Genomic DNA, 20,039 nt, shown 5'->3' with positions numbered 1-20,039 from the left:
AAAGGGCTAGTGTCCTAATTAATAATAAAAAAGGGATTGGAAGGCAACTATCCCCCTTCCCACACCCATCATTTCCTCAAACATATCCAATCAAAATTTTGAAACGGCCATTTTGTTTGACGTTAACGTCAACGTCATTTTTCTCAACTGAATGACAAAGAAGAAAATATAAATTTCAGATATGGTCAACATTCAAAATAAGTGCGTGTTGAATGTTGACATTTCACTGGTGAAAGTTAGAAATACGGATGTTTGGCAAACATTTTGGACATTTACCAAGTGACTGCTATATATATATATATATATATATATATATATATATATATATATATATATATATATATATATATATATATATATATATATATATATATATATATATATATATATATATGTGTGTGTGTGTGTGTGTGTGTTAACTCCGCCTGTCATTGTCATGGATAATGCCAGCATGTCCCAAGCCAGGATGAAGGAGGAGGGTTGGGCGACAGGTTTGCTACCTGTCCCTGTAAAAAAGCCCCAGCAACGGAAACGCCGATAAATGCCTCGGATGAATTATCTTTCCCCCTGATAACGAACCCAGCACGCCCCCGGACACGATTATTGACTGCGAAACAACCAACAAAAATTGGCTTCTGGAACGTGAGAACTATGAGTCAGTTATCAAAAACTGAGCAAGTTCTCAGAGAGATGAAGCAATATAATATTGACATACTAGCCCTAAGTGAAATACGTTGGAAAGGTGTAGGCCAAGAAACACTAGATCATGGATATGTACTGTTATATAGCGGAGAGGACAACCATCATCAGGCAGGTGTAGGACTTATGATGTCCCCTGCAGCATACCGAACAATGCTGAAATGGACTCCAATAAACGAAAGGATCTTGTTTGCACGTTTTGCTACAACACACACTAAGCTTTCTGTCATTGTATGCTACGCTCCTACCAATGAGGCGGATGATGATGTCAAAGATAGCTTCTATGAAACCTTGCAAGCTGTCACCAAAGACATCCCCAAACATGATGTTCTATGTGTTGTTGGTGATCTGAATGCCAAAGTAGGAGCCGATCGCAAGTACTGTCCGGAAGTCCTAGGACCGCATGGACTTGGCCAGATTAACGAAAATGGTGCATTACTAGTAGACTTCGCGCTAAGTAATGACCTTGTCGTTGGTGGGACACTCTTTGAGCATAAAAATGTGCACAAGTACACATGGACATCTCCAGACGGTTCAACGCGAAACCAGATCGACCATTTCCTGATCGCCAGAAGGTGGCGTACAAGCCTGTTAGACGTGCGTGGGTATAGAGGAGCAGACGCCCAGTCGGATCACATGCTCATGATCGCCCACTTACAGATCAAACTACGTGCCCAAAAAAAGACACAGCAAGATCTGAAGAAACTGTACGACACGGACAAGTTACAGGATCAAAAAATCCGCAGAGATTTCTGTATCTCTGTATGGAACAAATTTGATGCCTTGCCTGTTGAGGCAAATGACTCAGAAAGTGTCGAAGAGAAATGGGAGAAAATAAAAAGTGCATACACGACGATTGCCGCAGAAAAGCTAGGTTTCCGAAAGAAACCAAAGGAAAGGTGGATCTCTGACATAACATGGAAACTGATTGACGAACGAAAGGCACTTAAGCAAGCCATGCTCATAGATACTACAAGGTGTTCAGAGCTGGCAACAAAACAATTATACAAAGAAAAAGATAAAGAGGTAAAAAAGAGTGCAAGAAAGGACAAGAGACAGTTCCTTGAAAAGAAAGCAGCTTTAGCTGAAGAAGCTGCTAGGAAGGGTTATTCCAAGACTGTCTACCGATTGACAAATGAGATGGTAGGAAAACAAAGCAGCCGAATCACCCTTGTCAAGGACGAAAATGGATGAATTATATCTGATCCAGAAAAAATTGACGAGAGATGGGCTTCCCATTTCGAAAAACTTCTGAACAGACCGAGAACTTGCGACCAAGCTAACGTACCTGATATCCCTTTTATATATCTAGACATCAATACAAATCCTCCGAGTGCTGAGGAGATCATGCATGCAGCAAAGAAGTTAAAAAATGGACGAGCCCCGGGTATTGATGGCATTTCAGCAGAAATGTTGAAGTACTCAATTAGTACCTGCATATCCATTTGGCTTTCTTTCTTCACCAAAATATGGACCTTAGTGAAGGTCCCAAGAGATTGGAGCAGAGGCATTATAGTCAAACTCTTCAAAAAGGGAGACTTGACGAACTGCCATAACTGGAGAGGCATCAATCTTCTCCCTGTCTCATCCAAACTATTAGCCTTCATCATTTTACAGCGTCTGCGGAAAGCACTAGACGCAACTCCACGAGAAGAGCAGCATGGTTTCAGAACTGGGAGATCCTGTTCTGATCTAATATTTGTACTGAGAATGCTTGTCGAAGAATCAAAAGAATGGAACAAGAAGCTCTACCTCCTATTCCTTGACTTTGAAAAGGCATTTGACTCAGTTGACAGAGATTGCTTGTGGAGAGTTTTGAAATACTACGGAATTCCCGAGAAAATAGTAGATATGATTATAGCGCTTTATGAAGAATCGGAATGTTGCGTAAAGACCGAAAACGGTACAACCAGATTTTTCAAGATCATGTCTGGTGTTCGTCAAGGATGTGTACTTTCCCCCATGCTCTTTATAATTATCATGGATTATGCCCTGAGATTCGCATCGGGCTACGGGGTAAAAGTAAGCAACAAACAACTGTTTGATCTGGACTTCGCGGACGACGTTGTCCTTCTCGAAGAGTCTAAAGAACGGTTGCAGCAGCTGCTTGACACTTACCGAGAATGCAGAGAATGTCGGGCTAAAGATAAACATTGACAAATCGAAGAGCATGGCCATCACAACCTCGCCACTTGTTCTCCATTGTAAAAACAAAGATCTAGAACAAGTCCAGGAGTTCAAGTACCTGGGTAGCTGGATTGATTGTGATGGAGAGATCTCGACCGAGATTAAACGTAGAATTGGGCAAGCTACAGGTGCCTTCAATAGATTGAAGCCTATTTGGAGAAGTAATAAATATTCAATGCGACTGAAGCTTCGACTCTTCAATAGCAATGTACTCTCAATTCTCCTTTACGCAAGTGAATGTTGGAAAATAAACACCCAGCTTGAAAAAAGGATCCTTGCATTTGAAAATATGAGCCTCAGAAGAATGTTGAATACAAGTTGGCAACAAAAAATTACAAATGCAGAAATACGCAGAAAAACAGGTCAACCTCCAGTCATTGAGTTGCTGAAAAGAAGGCGGTGGACATACCTGGGACACGTTCTTCGTATGGAAGAGAGCCGCCTTCCTCGAACAACCTATGAATGGAAGCCAGACGGTAGAAGAAAGAGAGGCCGCCCCAAAAATACATTGAGACGAACACATGACCGAGATCTGAGGACGGCCGGCACCTCACTAATACCTGAATGGGAAGACGTCATCGCTGCAGCACCAATGCGAGACGAATGGAGAGGCTTTGTCGACGCCCTATGCGCCATCGATGGCTCTGGAGGAACTAAGGTCTAAGGTAAGGTGTGTGTGTGTGTGTGTGTCTGTGTGTGTGTGTGTATGAATGTATATATAGTAGATGAAGCCAGCGGCGAAGCCGCCAGGCCCCATCACTCGGCACACGGCAGCCTTCCATATATGGATTCACATTGTTGCTTGTCTTCTAACCGTAGACAATTTGAGACAATTTCTTGTCTTTTCATATTTCGATCTTTTCAAAAATGTTTCAAAATTAAAGGAAGTTCAATTATTAATAGGATATTTACTGAGCTTCAAAGTTTCGGTTTTCTTTTTAAAGATTTTTGAACAGTTGTGTTCCCTTATTCAAATTTATACAAATATTTTTGGAATTACCAGCCACCAGGGCCCGGCACATGGTCTGAGGCAGGCTATATATAGATTCTCAATGTCGTTTGTACTCTAACCGCAGAAAATGGTGTATTTTTGTACGCCAGTCTTTTCAAAGATGTTTGCTTATTAAACTAAGTCCACATTTCAAACAACAATTGCTACTAAGCTTCAAACTTTTGGGTTTTTAAGGTTTTTGAATTGATGTAATCCCTTGTTAAAATATATGCAAATGTTTTTTGAAATACCAATTTTTGCTCTTTATGCAATTTTATGTCGTTTCACAGAATTTTTTTTCACATATATTTGACCATTAGTGCAAGTCCAATTTCTAACAGCAATTTTTACTAAGCTTCAAACTTTTGGTTTCCTTTTTAGGTTGAATGTTGTTGCAATCCCTTGTTAAAATATAAACAAATATTTTTACAATTATCATATTCTGTTCAAAGATATTTGATCATTGAAGCTAGTCCGATTTCTAACAACGATATGTTCTAAGCTTCCAACTTTTGGTTTTCTTTTCTAAGGTTTTCAAATTGTTGTAATCTTTTGTCAACATAGAGAATTATCACTTGTGATAATTGCACATTTTTGTTTATTGGGCCTTCCTATTATCATTATGTAGCTGGTTCCCTGTCAAAACATATGGAAACATTTTTGTAATTACCAGTTTTTTGCTCTTTAAGCAATTTAATTAAGCTTTACTACGATACATTCGGTCTTGTGGTTTTTTTGGGGGGGATTTTATCATTCATCAAATATTTTTGTTTCTTTTTTTATGGTTTTTGAACTGTTGTAATCCTTTGTCAAAATATATGCAAATTTTTCTGCAGTTGCCAGTTTTTCGATCTGTAAGTAATTTGAAATACACTTTTCGATAAACGGCACGCAACGGGCTTATATTATGGATTTTTTTTGTCACTTGTGTTCTAACAGCAGACGATTTGTTGTCTTTTCATACTGAGTCTTCTCAAAGATATTTAATTATTAATGCAAGTCCGATTTCTAACAACGATATCTACTGAGCTTCAAACTTCTGGTTTTCTTTTTTAAGGTTTTTGAATTGTTGTAACCTCTTGTCGAAATATATGCAAATATTTTTGCAAATACCAGCCGCTGGGCCCCGATACCCAGTATGTGACAGGCTTTTATGTAAATTCTCATTGTCGCTTGCCCTCTAACTGTAGACATTTGATGTCTTTTCTTACTGAAGGTTTCTTATAAATATTTAATTATTAAAGAATTTCCGATTTTTAACACCGATATCTACCAAACTTTCGCACATTCTTCCTGTTTAACTTCCCCTAATTTCTTCTTGTTCCCATTTAGAGCTGGCTCGACCCTGCCTGAACTTACAGAGTCACATCACTGACCCTTGTCGCAAATTAAATAATTGGGTACACTAGGATTCGAACCTTCGTCCTCTCAGATAAAAAGCGGAGAATCCAGCGCCCCAGCCCACTCGGCCAAAACAGCCCTTAATAGGATTGTATAAAAAAGAGTTTATTTCAGTTGTTAATAGATATGTTTATCTACTATCCATCCATGTATCATTGTTAGGGTAGTAGAACCAAGATAGATAGTCATAGAGCTAATATAGTGATAGACCTAGTTTTCCAAGAGTTTTATGAAAAAACTCTTTTTTTCATATTTACATGTCTGGTCCCAAGAGAGCTAAGTGACATTGTCACTTATCTCGTAATCGCTGACAATGTGAGCCTCTTCTTGATGTCAATGTCACAATAGGTTTGACACAGCTACTGTGGGAAAAATGTGAAATTTTTTCTTCAAGTTCTGACCTATTTTGATCGTTTTAGCAACCAAAAATGTCAATTGAAGTAAAAAAAAACCACTCTGCCCTATTTTGAAGCCAGACTCCGGCACTTGGTATGTGGTTGGCTTGTATATATTGATTCTCGTTGTAAGTAGCACCCTCCAAATAAGTCAACTTTATTTGCAACTCTTTCCTAGAGAAAATAAAGGACAAATTAGTCTTGTCACGATTGATGGTCTAGGTTGTTCAATTATCCCCGAGGCATTATGAAACTATTTAAAAGTTTTTTTTTATAAATAGACTAATTACACTTGGTTTTTTTTACTTAGTTCTGCTCCTTTCATAATGTCTCATTTTCCATAAATATCAAAACGATAGTTTTGATATCAAAACGATAGCGGGGGATATAATTTACTCTCCTGAAATGTACTCACAAATATAACGTCAATCCTTTCATTTTTCTTGTCAATCATTTGTTTCTTGTGTATTTTTGAATGCATAATAGAAATTGAAAACAATACAACCACTACTGAGGCAAATTTGTCACATGTATGCTTTTTGAATGTATTCATAAATATGACATCACTTCGATAAATATCTTTTCCAAAATTGGGGCTTTTAATGAATTTTCTCAAACATCTGACCCATTTATATTGTTTTTTTCTCTTTGGTCAGAAAGTACCAGGATACTAATTTTCTGGAAAAAAAATATAGGGCCATGAGTGTGTTTGTGCTTATGCTTATTTACAGGAGGTTAACCCTCGTAAGGTTTGATTTGAAAAAAAAAATGCAACAGGAGCTTAATACTTTATTTTATGATTGTTATTGTTTTAAAAAAAAGCCAAGGCAGTAAATAAAGATCTCAATCCAATTGGCTATGCACAGAAATTGGGGATTATTCTTTTCTGTGCTGAAGTAGCATCAGCAGGTTATTTTCCCCATCTCCTATTCTACTAAATTACTACTGAAGAATTTTTGTGGCTTTACTTGGGAAATCCGATAAATTTTATTTTGAACAGTAATAAGAAACATAAACAACAAATAATGAAATATTTTTTTTATTTCGTTGGGTATTTTTGGATGTAAATTAGATTGATATTCTCCTGGTAAATTGTTATTACCTATATATTTCGTCTTTTTTTGAATGTGCATAGTTTTTGGGTCGAAATACTTGAAATAAAATGAACTGAGTAAAATTAAAGATGATCCGGATGCTGATGAATGTAGTGTTCTAGACTCTTCTGTGTTTTAAAAGTTGTATTTCTCTTATTGTCAAGAGAATGTATTCTGAAATTTCAAGTCTCAGTCCACATTAACCCCCATTTTGATTGGTAAATGCTAAAAACTGTTCCTTTTTGTTTGGCTAGGGCAGTACAAATTGAAATCAGGTAGAGTTTTATTAATATACTCTATTAAACCTTTCTTCTTTTTTTGTGTGTGTCTAAAAAAGGCTTCTCCACGTTTTCTATGTTTTATGAATTCTATACGTTAGGTAAAGCATAGTTTTGGCAGTTTCTTGTCGGTACAGTTTAAGCTGACTACCAAATAATCTCTACAGAGGGTGCTGCATTCAGACACTAACATGCCGTTTTTTTGGCGCACATTAGGGTCACCTGTGCACTGCCTGTCTGGCATGAAATACTCTTTATTATATTTCTAGTCTTTCATTTTCTAGTTTTCTTGTATGTTTCAATGAATCGATTAACTTTTCATCATATTGATGAATCTAATAGTTAATTTTGTTACCTATATCAGTTACGAAACCTTTTCTCTGTTGTTGCATCATTGTTTTATTATTATTTTGTACGAAGTTAGTTCAATATACTCATTCAGCTTAAAAGAATTAAAGAAAAAAAAACAAAAAAACATCCACACCCTTCTTAGGCTGCTCTAATGTTCGTTGAAGAAAGTATTTATTAATGTTGTCAAAATAGCATAGTTTAGTTTCGACCAAGACACTATCCAGGATTTTTTGTTTTTTTTTATAAAAAGACTAAAATATATTTCAAAATCTGTTTATATGTATTTATGCTATAGCTTTGCGAGCCAAACACTTTTTAGGAGGGGTGGGGGGGGGGGGGGGGTTGAACCCCATAGAACCTCTTGCTAACACCCTAACACTGTATACGGTCTTGGTTGTGGTGTAGACCAAAAATTACGAAAGCTGTTTTGTCAGATTGCGAAAGTTGATTCCTAAAAACAATTATAAATTGTAAGCTATATCAGAAAAAAAGAAAAATGTGGAATAAAGTCAAAATACTTTGGCATGTAAACTCTTTATTCACACAGATCTACATAAATAGCTAAATATACGCTCTCGCGCTCATAAGAAATCTAGAGAGAGGGGTTTTTAGAGGCATGTGGAGAATAGTGGTTTTGGAGGCAAATAAAAAGAAAGCTAGTGAAAGTAAAGTTTTTGCCTTAGAGCCACTAGAGGCTCCCAGGGCATCCACGAAGAGCCATCAGTCGTTTCGCGTTTTTGCCACCATCCAAAAACCTTCCCATTGGGGTTGGGTCGTCATTTGAGTGTTTGATTTGTCGAAGGACGTTTGTAACTATGGGCTGGCCTAAGATAGAGTGGACTATCTGGTTTGTGGTGTTACCTCTCCTGTTGATGCTCAGAATCCCCCGAATGAAATTATTTCCGAAGACAAGAATCCGACATTTCTGTGCGGAAAGGATATTGCTGTTAAATAGCTTCATTTCTAATTTCGTATAATACTTTTTCGATTAACATGCCGAGGTACCTGAACTCTGTAACCTGCTCAACACTTGAAAATCCACACTTTTTGTCCAGATGAGGGAATCAGGAGTTGCAATACTCTATACGATCTCTCCGTTAATCTTGATACCAAGTCGTTCAACATTTTTACGGGTAGTATTGAGGAAATCCTGTAGTTTCGTCTTGCCCCTTTCCATCAAGGCAATATCGTCAGCAAAATCGTGGTCGGCTAGTTGTTAGACTTCTCCAGTTTGGATACCAAGGCCAGCACAATCAAGGAGTTGACTGCCTGTTTTACAATGAACAACATACGATAGTATCTAGTGTTCCCTTCTTGCATCCGAACATAGCACTGTGTTTATACTGAGCATAGCAGTTATGACTGGCATTACTAGCTGTTGACACGTATACTGAAAACTGTGGCCAGCGTTTATGCCTCCGGCATTTATCGCCCCCTGCGACCCCCCTTCTGGAAAATACCCCCGTAGAAAATGCTCTACCAACCATGGAAAATTCCCCCCGAAGAAAATACTCCCCTGAAAGATACCCCCCGCGGAAAATACCCCCCCACAGCCACTGTGGAATCTAATACTTTAAAAATCTGAGATTTATTTGAGTTTCATTTTCCATAGGAGGAAGAATTTTGGTACTTGTACATTACACGCCACTCACTTAAGCTTACGCTGTGTAAAACTCGAGAACAAACCGGTTTCTTCGTCAGTTTCTTTCAGCTCAGCGCGAGACAAGACAAAAACAAATGACAGAATAGATGGGAGATATAAAATTTGAGCTATATATTTGCAAATAAGGGGGGGTGGTAAATTATTTGGACAGTTTGAACTCAGAAAACAATTCTTACTTCCTAATATGCAGAATAATTGTAGCTAACATGTTTTGCATGTTAACTCGCTATATTTTACCCCTCCCCCAATGTGTAAATATATAGCCAAAATTTGTTCCTAAAGTAGCGAAGAAACTAACGAAGAAATCGTCTTGTTCTCTTGTTTTACAACTCGTAAACTTGATTGAGTGGCGTATCAAACAGTTCGTGGTAACGAATAGTAAGGAGCGACCCGGCTCAATAGTAAACGAAACTCTAAAAAACGGAATTTTGATGCTAAAATATACATCAAAAGAACCAGATTTTCATGCTGATTTTAAATATATAAGTTTCATCAAATTTAGTCTTTGTCATCAAAAGTTACGAGCCTGAAAAAATTTGCCTTATTTTAGAAAATAGGGGAAAACACCCCCTAAAAGTCACAGAATCTGAACGAAAATCACACCATCGCATGCGGTGTATCAGAGAACCCCATAGCGAAATTTTCAAGCTTCTATCTACAAAAATGTGGAATTTCGTATTTTTTGCCAGAAGACAAATCACGGGTGCGTGTTCATTTGTTTGTTTGTTTTTGTTTTTTTTTGTTTTTTTTTCCCCAGGGGTCATCGTATCGACCAAGTGGTCCTAGAATTCCGCAAGAGGGCTCATTCTAACAGAAATGAAAAGTTCTAGTGCCCTTTTTAAGTGACCAAAAAATTGGAGGGCACCTAGGCCCCCTACCACGCTCATTTTTTCTCCAAAGTCAACAGATCAAAATTTTGAGATAGCCATTTTGTTCCGCATAGTCAAAACCCATAATAACTATGTCTTTGGGAATGACTTACTCTCCCAGAGTCCCTGGGGGAGGGGCTGCAAGTTACAAACTTCGACCAGTGTTTACATATAATAATGGTTATTGGGAAGTGTACAGTCGTTTTCAGGGTATTTTTGGTTTTGGGGCTGGGGTTGAGGGGAGGGGGTTATGTGGGAGGATCTTTTCCTTGGAGAAATATGTAAAAGGGGAACATAAATTCAATGAAAAGGGCGCAGGATTTTCTAAAATTACTATAAAAAAAAACAATGAAAAAATAAACATGGAAATTTTTTTCAATTGAAAGTAAAGAGTAGCATTGAAACTTAAAACGGACAGAGATTATTACGCATATGAGAGGTTCTAGAAATACTTTAGCATAAAGAGCGAGGTATTTAGGAGGAGATAAATACCTTGCTCTTTATGCTATAGTATTTTTAGTAATTTCAACTATTATTCTACGGCCTTTCTGATTCAGGGGTCATTCTTAAAGAATTAGGACAAAATTTACGATTTAGTGTAAAGAACGAGGTATTAACGAGGGTACAAACCCCCTCATATACATAATAAAAATTAAAGAATATAAAAGTTTGTTACGTAAGTTAATTCTTAAGTTACGTATATTTTTTTACTAATGACAAAATTCGTTTAAAATTAAAATTTATAGTTGCCTTTTTATGTAACCGAAAACAATTGAATGGCAACTAGGCCTCTTTCCCCATCCCTTATTTCTCAAAATCGTCTGATCAAAACTAAGAGAAAGCCATTTAGCCAAAAAAGGAATTATATGCAAATTTCATTTTAATAATTTATGTGTGGAGAGCCAAAATCAAACATGCATTAATTCAAAAACGTTCAGAAATTATATAAAAAAAAACTAGTTTTTTTAAACTGAAAGCAAGGAGCGACATTAAAACTTAAAACGAACAGAAATTACTCTGTATATGAAATGGGTTGTCCCCTCCGCAATCCCTCGCTCTTTACGCTAAAGTTTGACTCTTTGCCACAATTCTGCTTTTTAAAACAATTAAAAGCTTTAGTTTAAAGAGCGGGGGATTGCGGAGGGGACAACCCATTTCATATACGGAGTAATTTCTGTTCATTTTAAGTTTTAATGTCGCTCCTTACTTTCAGTTTAAAAAACTAGTTTTTTTTATATAATAATACACAAGTACGACAATTTTTCATGAAGAGACAGCCAGAGATCCCGGTGTTATAAAACGAACAGAAATTATCACGTATATGAATGGAGTTGTCCTATACTCAAGAGCTTCCTTTTTACGCTAAAAGTTTTTGTCCTAATTCTTTAAGAACTATTCCTGAAATACAACGACTATTTAATTAAAAAATTCAATAAAAAAAATTATTTTTTAACTGAAATTAAGGAGCGACATTAAAACTTAAAACGAAGAGAAATTACTCCGTGTATGAAAGGGGTTGTTCCCTCTTCAACAACCCGCTCTTTACGCTAAAGTTTGACTCTTCCTCTCAACTCTTATTTTTAAAAAAGTAAAATACTTTAGCGTAAAGAGCGGGACGTTGAGGAGGGAACAGCCCCTTTCGTATACGGAGTAATTTCTGTTCGTTTTAAGTTTTAATGTCGCTCCTTACTTTCAGTTGAAAAAAAACTAGTTTTTTTTTTTTTTTATTTTTGAACTAATGCATGTTTTGATTTTGGCTCTCCGCACATGAATAATTAAAAGGAAATTTGCACATGAATTTATTTTTTGGCTAAATGACTTTCTCATTGTATTGATCGGACAATTTTGATAAAAAAGAACGGGGGAGTAGGCCTAGTTACCCTCCAATCTTTTGATCACTTAAAAAGGCAACTAGAACTTTTAATTTTACGAACATATTTATTAATAAAAATTTACATAACTTACGAAAATAACTTACTTAACGAACTTCTAAATTCGTATGTTTTTATTACATATATAAGGGGGTTTGCCCTCTCGTCAATACCTCGCTCTTTACACTAAAGCTTAAAATTTTTCCCAATTCCCTAAGAATGACCCCTGAATCACAAAGGCCCTAGAATAAATAGTTGAAATTAATAAAACTACTTCAGCGTAAACAGCAAAGTATTAGGAGGAAGTGAACCCCTCACATGCGTAATAATTTCTGTTCGTTTTAAGTCTGAATGCTGTTCCTTACTTTCAGTTGAAGAAACTTGTTCATATTTTTTTTAACTGCTCTTTTAAAAAATGCTAAAAAATCGTGCACCCCTTCATGGAAGTTCTTTTCCCCCTTTAAAAACTCCTCCATGGAAATTCCCCATCGCATAACCCCCTCCCCTCATTCCCCCCTCCTCCCCAAACCAAAAAGATCCCTCTGAAAGCGTCTGTATACTTCCCAATAACCATTAGACTGAGGGGGAGTAATCGTCCCCAAAGACATAGTTTTTTTATTTTTTGACTACGGTGAACAAAGTGGCTATCCCAGAATTTTGATCCGGTGACTTTGAGAAAACAATGAGCGTGGGAGGGGGCCTAGGTGCCCCTCCAAGTTTTTGGTCACTTAAATAGGGCACTAGAACTTTTAATTTCCGTTAGAATGAGCCATAGCGTGACATTCTTGGATCACTTGGTCGATATTATCATCCCTGGGAAAAAAAATTAAAAAAACAAACAAATAAACACGCATCCGTGATCTATCTTGTGGCAAAAAATACAAGATTCCACATTTTTGTAGATAGGAGCTTGAAACTTCTACAATAGGGTTCTCTGATACGCTGAATCTGATGGTGTTATTTTGTTAAAATTCTATGATTTTTATGGGGTGTTTCCCCCTATTTTCTAAGATTAGGCAAATTTTCTTAGGCATGTAACTTTTTAGGGGCAAGATTAAACTTGATGAAACTTATATATTTAAAATCAGCGTTGAAATGCAATTCTTTTGATGCAACTATTGGTATCAAAATTCCGTTTTTTAGAGTTTTAGTTACTATTGAGCCGGGTCGCTCCTTACTACAGTTCGTTACCACGAACTGTTTTATAAGCTTAGATTTCAAATACTAAAGAAAACGTTAGCATATAGAGTGAAGTGTGGAGGAGGGGGGAACCCTTTTCTTTATAAGTAATAATTTCAGTTCGTTTTGAGGTTTAATGATGCTCCTTATGCACATCTGAAAAACTTATTGTTTTTTATTTAATTACTTACAGATACTATTTGTTAACAGGAACATACGAAGCAAGTTTTTAAAGAAAAGTAAAGAACCTCATTAGACCTAAAATGAGCAAAAATAATGTCAAGTAATCTTCAAAGTTAAAACTATGGAGTTTAATGGAAAAAAAACAAAAAATATGAACTATTTTTTTTCTTTGAAAAACACCATGTAAAAAAAAATGAAGAGAAATTAATTTGAAAATAAAAAATTCCACAAAAAAGTTTGTCAAAGAATAGTAAAATGCCAAAAATAGTAATCCAAAAATAAGTAGGAATAAATTCAAATAATTTTCCAAGCGTAAAACTACCACAAATTACCATCAATAAATGAATTAAACCCAAAACGAACAGAAGTTACAATAGATAACTAATTCAAACTCAAAACGAGCAAAATTGACGTGAAATTGTATATAAAAAAAATTAGAGTAAAGAGCGATGTCTTGAGGAGGAGGCAACCCCTTTTGTATACGTAATAAATTCTGTTCGTGTTAAGGTTTGGTGTTGCTCCTTACTTTCAGTTGAAGAACTTGTTTTTTTAATTAATTCATTACAGATAGTATTTTTTAATGGGAAACATATGGAACAAGTTTTTTAAAGGAAAGTAAAGAGCCTCATTAAACTAAAAATGAGCAGAAATAGAGTCACATAATCTTCAAAGTAAAAACTTTGGACTCTGTAGTCTGTAGTCTATTGATAATCTTTTTCTATGAAAAAGAGTATATCAATAAAAAATGAACGGAAATTAATTTAAGAAACTATTCCCACAAAAAAGTTTGTCAAAGAATAGTTAAGAATCTCTCTAAGACAAAAAGTAGTAGAATCTAAATTAAAACAATTTTCCAAGCGTAAAACTACCGCAAACCCCTACGGATAAATGAATTAAACTCAAAACGAAACGAAATTACAAGGAATAACCAATTCTAACTCAAAACGAGCAAAAATTAACATAAATAGGGCAGACAACCCCACACCTCCTGAAGACCAGAATGTAATTTGCACTTTACTTAAAACATATATTTTAGCTTAAGTTTGATGATTTTTTTGTCTGCATTTTTTTTTTCAATTTTGTGCCCGCTCCTGCAAAAAAAAAATTGTGGAAGTTCATATGAAAGTCTTTTCAACAAAAATAGATTTGTATTTTTTTCTAAGAATTTTTTCAACTGAAAGTAAGGAGCAACATCTACCCTCAAAACGAACAGAAATTATTACGCGAATAAAAGTGGTTGCCACCTCTTCAAGACCTCACTCTTTATGATAACGTTTTTTTATGTAGAACTTCTATGTTAATTTTTGCTCATAGTTTGAATCGGTTATTTATTGTAATTTCTGTTCTTTTTGGGTTTAAGTCATTTATTGATGGTGATTTGTGGCAGTTTTACGATTGGAAAATTATTTAAGTTTCTTTACAATCATTTTTAGCTTTATGAGGATCTTTACTATTCGATGACAAACTTTTTTTGACGAGTCTTTTTTTTTTACATTAATTTCTGTTCATTTTTTATTGACATAATCTTTTGCATATAAAACTATTTTATATCTTTTTTTTATATTTGATTCCATAGTTTTTACTTTGAACATTATTTAACTTTATTTCTGCTCATTTTTGGTTTAATAAGGCTCTTTTCTTCTCTTTAAAAAACCTGTTCCGCATCTTTCCCACTAACAAATACTATCTATAAATAATTAAATAAGAACTAATTAAAAAAATTTAATAAGATTTAAATAAAATAATTAAATAATTGAACAAGTCTTTTAACTGAAAGTAAGGAGTAGCTTCAAACCTTAAAACGAAAAGAAGTTATTAAGTGTATGAAAAGGGTTTCCTCCTCTTCAGGACTTCGCTCTTCACGCTAAGTTATTTTTTATAGAATTTTAAAACAAAGCTCATTGTTCTAACTAAACGGCCATTGTGTTTCAGGAATCGTTCTCAAAGAATTAGGACAAAAATTTAAAACTTTAGGGTAAAGAGCAAGGTCTTGTGGAAGGAACAACTCCTTTTATATACGTCGTAATTTCTGTTCATTTTAAGTTTTTACATTGTTCCTCACTTCCCGTTGAAAAAAATCTTAGTTTTTTAAACTTAATTTTTGAGTGTTTTAAACTATACCGGTTTGTTCTCGAGCTTTACACAACCTAAACTTGAGTAAGTGGTGCATAATACACGAGTACCAAAATTCCTTTTCCCTACGGAAAATAAAAAACGAAAACTCAAATTACTCAAATAAAATTTTAAAATTTAGGAAACCTTATTTTCCACGATGGGGATATTTTCCGGGGGAGTATTTACCAGAGAGTATTTTTCGTGGTGGGTGGGGGTATTTTCTAAGGGGGATATATTTTTGAAGGGAGGTAATTTTTGGAGGACTATTTTCCGGGGGGGAATTTCATCGGATGGTAAACGCCTAGAACCACTAAAAACGTTCCAAAAGATTCCAATTTGGCTGGAGCCGTTACCATAGAATGGACAGACAAAGATAACCGTTGTGCGGTAGAACCTGTTAACGTTGCACGATAAAAAGCGTTACAAAGAAGTCCTCTTTACAAATAAAAAACAAAATTACTTTGGAGGAAGCTTTCAATAGACAAAATGACAGAATTTGTGCATGGTCATACAAGGAAGCTCGCGAACTGGTGCCAACGATCGAACGAGGTCATTATTCTGCCTCAGTAATGGTTTGACGGAGAGTGACCTATGATTTCTTTACGTTTCTGTGAAAAGAACGTTAAAACCGCGAAAAGAAATTATCAGTGGAACATTTTAAAAAATATAATAAAGCCCCTAAGCCAAACCACGTCTCAAAACAGACTATTTTTGTATTAGAAAATACCTTCCCCTCTCCCTATATAGATTTTGAAAACAACCATTTTTGATCTTGATTAAAACAAACAAATGTCTGGGAAATCCTTACCCCTCAGGATTCTTACGAAAAGGTGCCCCTATTTCTAACTACTAACAACACACTATAGCACCAATCCCCCTGAGGCCAACACAGCTAAACATGCTCCTCGTCCATCCCATCTACTCTACGTTTCTCTCTTTACACACGCCGCAAAAGTTCCCATTTCCCTTAAATATTTCCTTACGACATCCTCCTACCAAAACTGGGGATGACCTGCATTTTGTTTGGCCCTACAAGGTTGGCCAGTAAGGACACTCTTTTGTAATCTGTCATCCCTCATCCATAAGGTCTGCCCAAGCCAAATCAACCTTTCTCTTATTATGGCCCGAGAAAGTAGGATTGATTCCCACTTTTCCTACAGCCTACTGTTTGAAATAAGGTCAGTCACTCATGTACTCAAAACAGTCCGTAGGCAATTTCTCTGGAAAACATTTGAACACAACTTCTTCCATTTGACAGAGCACCCATCTTCAGAACCATACTTGACCACTGTCGCCAAGTAGCCTTTAATATTCCAATCTTTGCTTACAGACTTATATATCTACTTTTCCAAACTTTTTCAACCATAAAAAACACCTTCGGTTGTGGCTATTCTACTACTAACATCTTCACTTCACCCACCGTCTTTACTAATAATACCATCTAGGTAAGTGAATCTGTCCACTTGATCAACCTTCTTTTTTCCCAACATCGCCTTCACTTATTCCTATCCTTGGCAACTTAGTCTTCTTTCAATTTTTTTTCCCCTGAACTTACAGAACCTCTAAATGTTCATTCATTTTATTAACACTTCCATCAAGGATGCTTAAATCATCAGTACAATCCATCCTCTCCCATTGCCTTTGCTGTGCTTCTTAGGACATATTTTATCAAAATTAAAGTTTTAATTCGTATGATCTATCCTAACTCCATATTTGGGGAAGAGGGTTTCAAAATAGCTTTCTTCAAATAGGTCATTAGGGTTGTCGTCCTTCCTAAATTCTAGAATTCTCATGCACCTTGCACTCTTGTTGCCTAAAACTTACCAGAATTGTCTGTCACTTTTCGCCTAAAAAATAACTTTATTAAATCTATATATACAGCTTGAGTGGGTTTATTGAAAGAAAACACTATCTAATGTACTAAATCTATTGAAATTAATCTGCAAAGTCGTGAATCGAAACATGCTTGCACTCATTGACAAGTTCCGATCTAAAAGATGTATTTCGTCCCTAAAATAAGAAATGTTCGTAATTTTTACATCAGTCTCTAGTGGTGTCTACTCACAAAAATTCAAGTGGGAGGCAAAGTGTGTTTTCTTTTCAAACATAGAGGATAGGGCGAATTTGTATTTTTTTTCAATGAAATTACTAAATAGCATGGGGTAATTTAAAAAATATTCAAGGTTTTTTTTCCCAGTCTAGGAAGGATAGGGGCAAAAAAAATATGAGTGGGACTACATGTTCTCTTCGCAAATTCACACCATCGTTTAAAAGAGCCTTGAGAGCCATGTGAAAAAATAATACCAAGCTATGTTTACATTACTGCTGCAACAAATCATAGAATAATTATAATCAATAATATATGAAAGTCAATATATTGAATAAAAGTCAATATATGAATAAAAATATATAAATACTCAATAAGCAAATGTCTGATTGAGTGAGCATAAATTCATCTCAACAAAGGATTTATTTTATACGTAAACACAATACGATAAAAACCAAATCCTATTGAGAGGGCACTTTTTTAAAGAATTTTTTCAACTGAAAGTAAGGAGAAACATCTACCTTTAAGACGAACAGAAATTATTACGCATATAAAAGTGGTTGCCTCCTCCTCAAGCAAATTGTGTAAAGCAAATTGTCTTTTTTTTTTGTATCTGACTAGGTGTTTGTGTGGCTTTTTTCCGTGTGTCTGTGCATCTTTTTTTCTGTCTCTCTGTGTGTCTTTTTGACCATCTGTCCGTGTCTCTATGTGTCTTTTCCTGTCTGTCTCTGTGATTTTGTCTTTCTGTCTGTCTCCCTTTTTTCTTTCTTTCTGTGTGTCTTTTGTGTCTGTGTGTCTTTTTGACCATCTGTCCGTGTCTTTATGTGTCTTTTCCTGTCTGACTCTGTGAATTTTTGTCTTTCTGTCTGTTTCCCTTTTTTCTTTCTGTCTGTGTGTCCTTTTTTATGTCTTTCTGTGTGTCTATTGCCTATGTGTCTTTTGTCAGTCTGAGTGTCTATGTGCATTTTTGTATGTCTATCTGTTTGTCTTTTTTTTCTGTCTGTGTGTCTATTTACGTGTTTGTTTAAATGTCTATATGTCTTTTTGTTCGCCTTTATGTGTGTCTTTTTTTCATCTGTCTGTGTGCCTATGTATTTTCTTTCTGCCGATCTATGATCCAGCGTGTCTTTATCCATTTCAATCTGTTTTTTGTGACTTTTTCTGATTGTCAGTGTGTCCTTTTGTCCATCTGTCCGTGTGTCTTTTTGTTCATATGTCTGTATGTCTCTGTGTATTTTTCTGTCTGTCTTTATGTCTATACGTCTTTTTATCTGTGTGTCTTTATTGTCCGTCTGCATGTGTGTCTTCTTGTCTTTGTGTTTGTCGGTTTGTATTTGTTCTTCTTTGCCTGCCTTTGTGTGCTTCAGTGCAAAACTGGAAGCTCGATCATGCCGCGATCCAGTACTATCAACAAGTGTGTGATAGTATGCTTGAAAAGGTTAAATTTCCCTTCCCACTACTAATACCCAACTGTAGCCTCCCAGTTGCAGAGCAGAAACTTCTGCTGAACATTTATTCTGCTTCAATATGCCACGCCCTTCGATGTGCAGAATCAGCTGAAATAAACAGAGAAATTAGAAGATGGTCCTCAAACTCTAATTTGACTCGAGGATACCAATCTGCGAAGTTTTAGTTTCATCTATGGTGCGAAAATGGTAGGCTCTGATCTGGATAGACTTTCATCGTGAAGAACTATACCAAACCTATATTTGCCAAAACTTTATCTAAGCATCACAGAGATTTAATTGAAGAATTTAGAAAAAATAGTGACTCCGATCCCAAACTACTCTGGAGAAACTTGGTGAAGCCAAGAGAATAATCCTCTAAGGCTCCATTCATAACCAAAGAGGCCTGGAGTACTTACTTTGCTGATCAGTTTAAAAGCTACAGAATTGTTATCGAAATGAGCTTGATGAAATACTTAAACTGCCGAAGGATAGCGTGGTTTTAAGTAGAAGCATTATCATTGAATGCTTGAAAAAGCTGAAGAAAAAGTTCTCACGAGACTTTGATGGAATATGTGGCCAGCATTACTCTATGGCAGTGAAAGACTTCTTGAAAGCGTATCACCTTTATTTCAAATGATCATTGTAAGAGGTATAGTTCCGAATAGCTTCTGCATTGGTGTAGTAACACCCATTCTGAAACCAGGGAAGCCTCCCATGCAATGTTCCTCATACAGGCCTATTGCTGTGACGACTACACTATATAAGCTATTTGAGCTTGTTGTCTGCAATGCAGTAAGAAGTAAGTTTAAGGTCCCCCCGCATCAGTTTGGGTTCCAAACATCTCTGGGTTGTGCTCACGCGCTCTATCCATTAGTTTTTATATTGGTGGACACACAGAAAGATGAAAAAAAAGACACACATAAAGACGAACAAAAAGACATATAGACATTTAAACAAACACGCAAATAGACACACAGACAGAAAAAAAGACAAACAGATAGACATACAAAAATACACATAGACACTCAGACTAACAAAAGACACATAGACAATAGACACACAGAAAGACATAGAAAAAATAGAAACAGACAGACGCACAAAAAGAAACATAGACGCACAGAAAGACACAGAAAAGGACACACAGACAGAAAGAAAAAAGGGAAACAGACAGAAAGACAAAAATTCACAGAGACAGACAGGAAAAGACACATAGAGACACGAACAGATGAACAAAAAGACCCACAGAGAGACAGAAAAACAAGATGCAC

At 35.9% G+C, this 20,039-nt stretch overlaps 1 protein-coding gene across 1 annotated transcript; it reads left to right on the top strand.

Annotated features, from left to right (window-relative positions):
- Positions 1 to 651: 651 nt before the first annotated feature.
- LOC136037504 (craniofacial development protein 2-like) lies at positions 652 to 1,893 on the top strand. The gene has a single exon (XM_065720225.1). The coding sequence runs from the start codon at positions 652 to 654 to the stop codon at positions 1,891 to 1,893; it is 1,242 nt and encodes a 413-aa protein (XP_065576297.1).
- Positions 1,894 to 20,039: the final 18,146 nt, after the last annotated feature.

The sequence above is a fragment of the Artemia franciscana genome, chromosome 17, assembly GCF_032884065.1.
Source record: "Artemia franciscana chromosome 17, ASM3288406v1, whole genome shotgun sequence".
Classification (NCBI taxonomy): Eukaryota; Metazoa; Arthropoda; class Branchiopoda; order Anostraca; family Artemiidae; genus Artemia; species Artemia franciscana.
The sequence above is the reverse complement of the archived record's forward strand: the minus strand, read 5'-3'. Positions and strand labels throughout refer to the sequence as shown.

Bases quoted from the DNA above. Each gene is read 5' to 3' on its own strand.
- LOC136037504 (XM_065720225.1), top strand. From the start codon at position 652: ATGAGTCAGTTATCAAAAACTGAGCAAGTTCTCAGAGAGATGAAGCAA.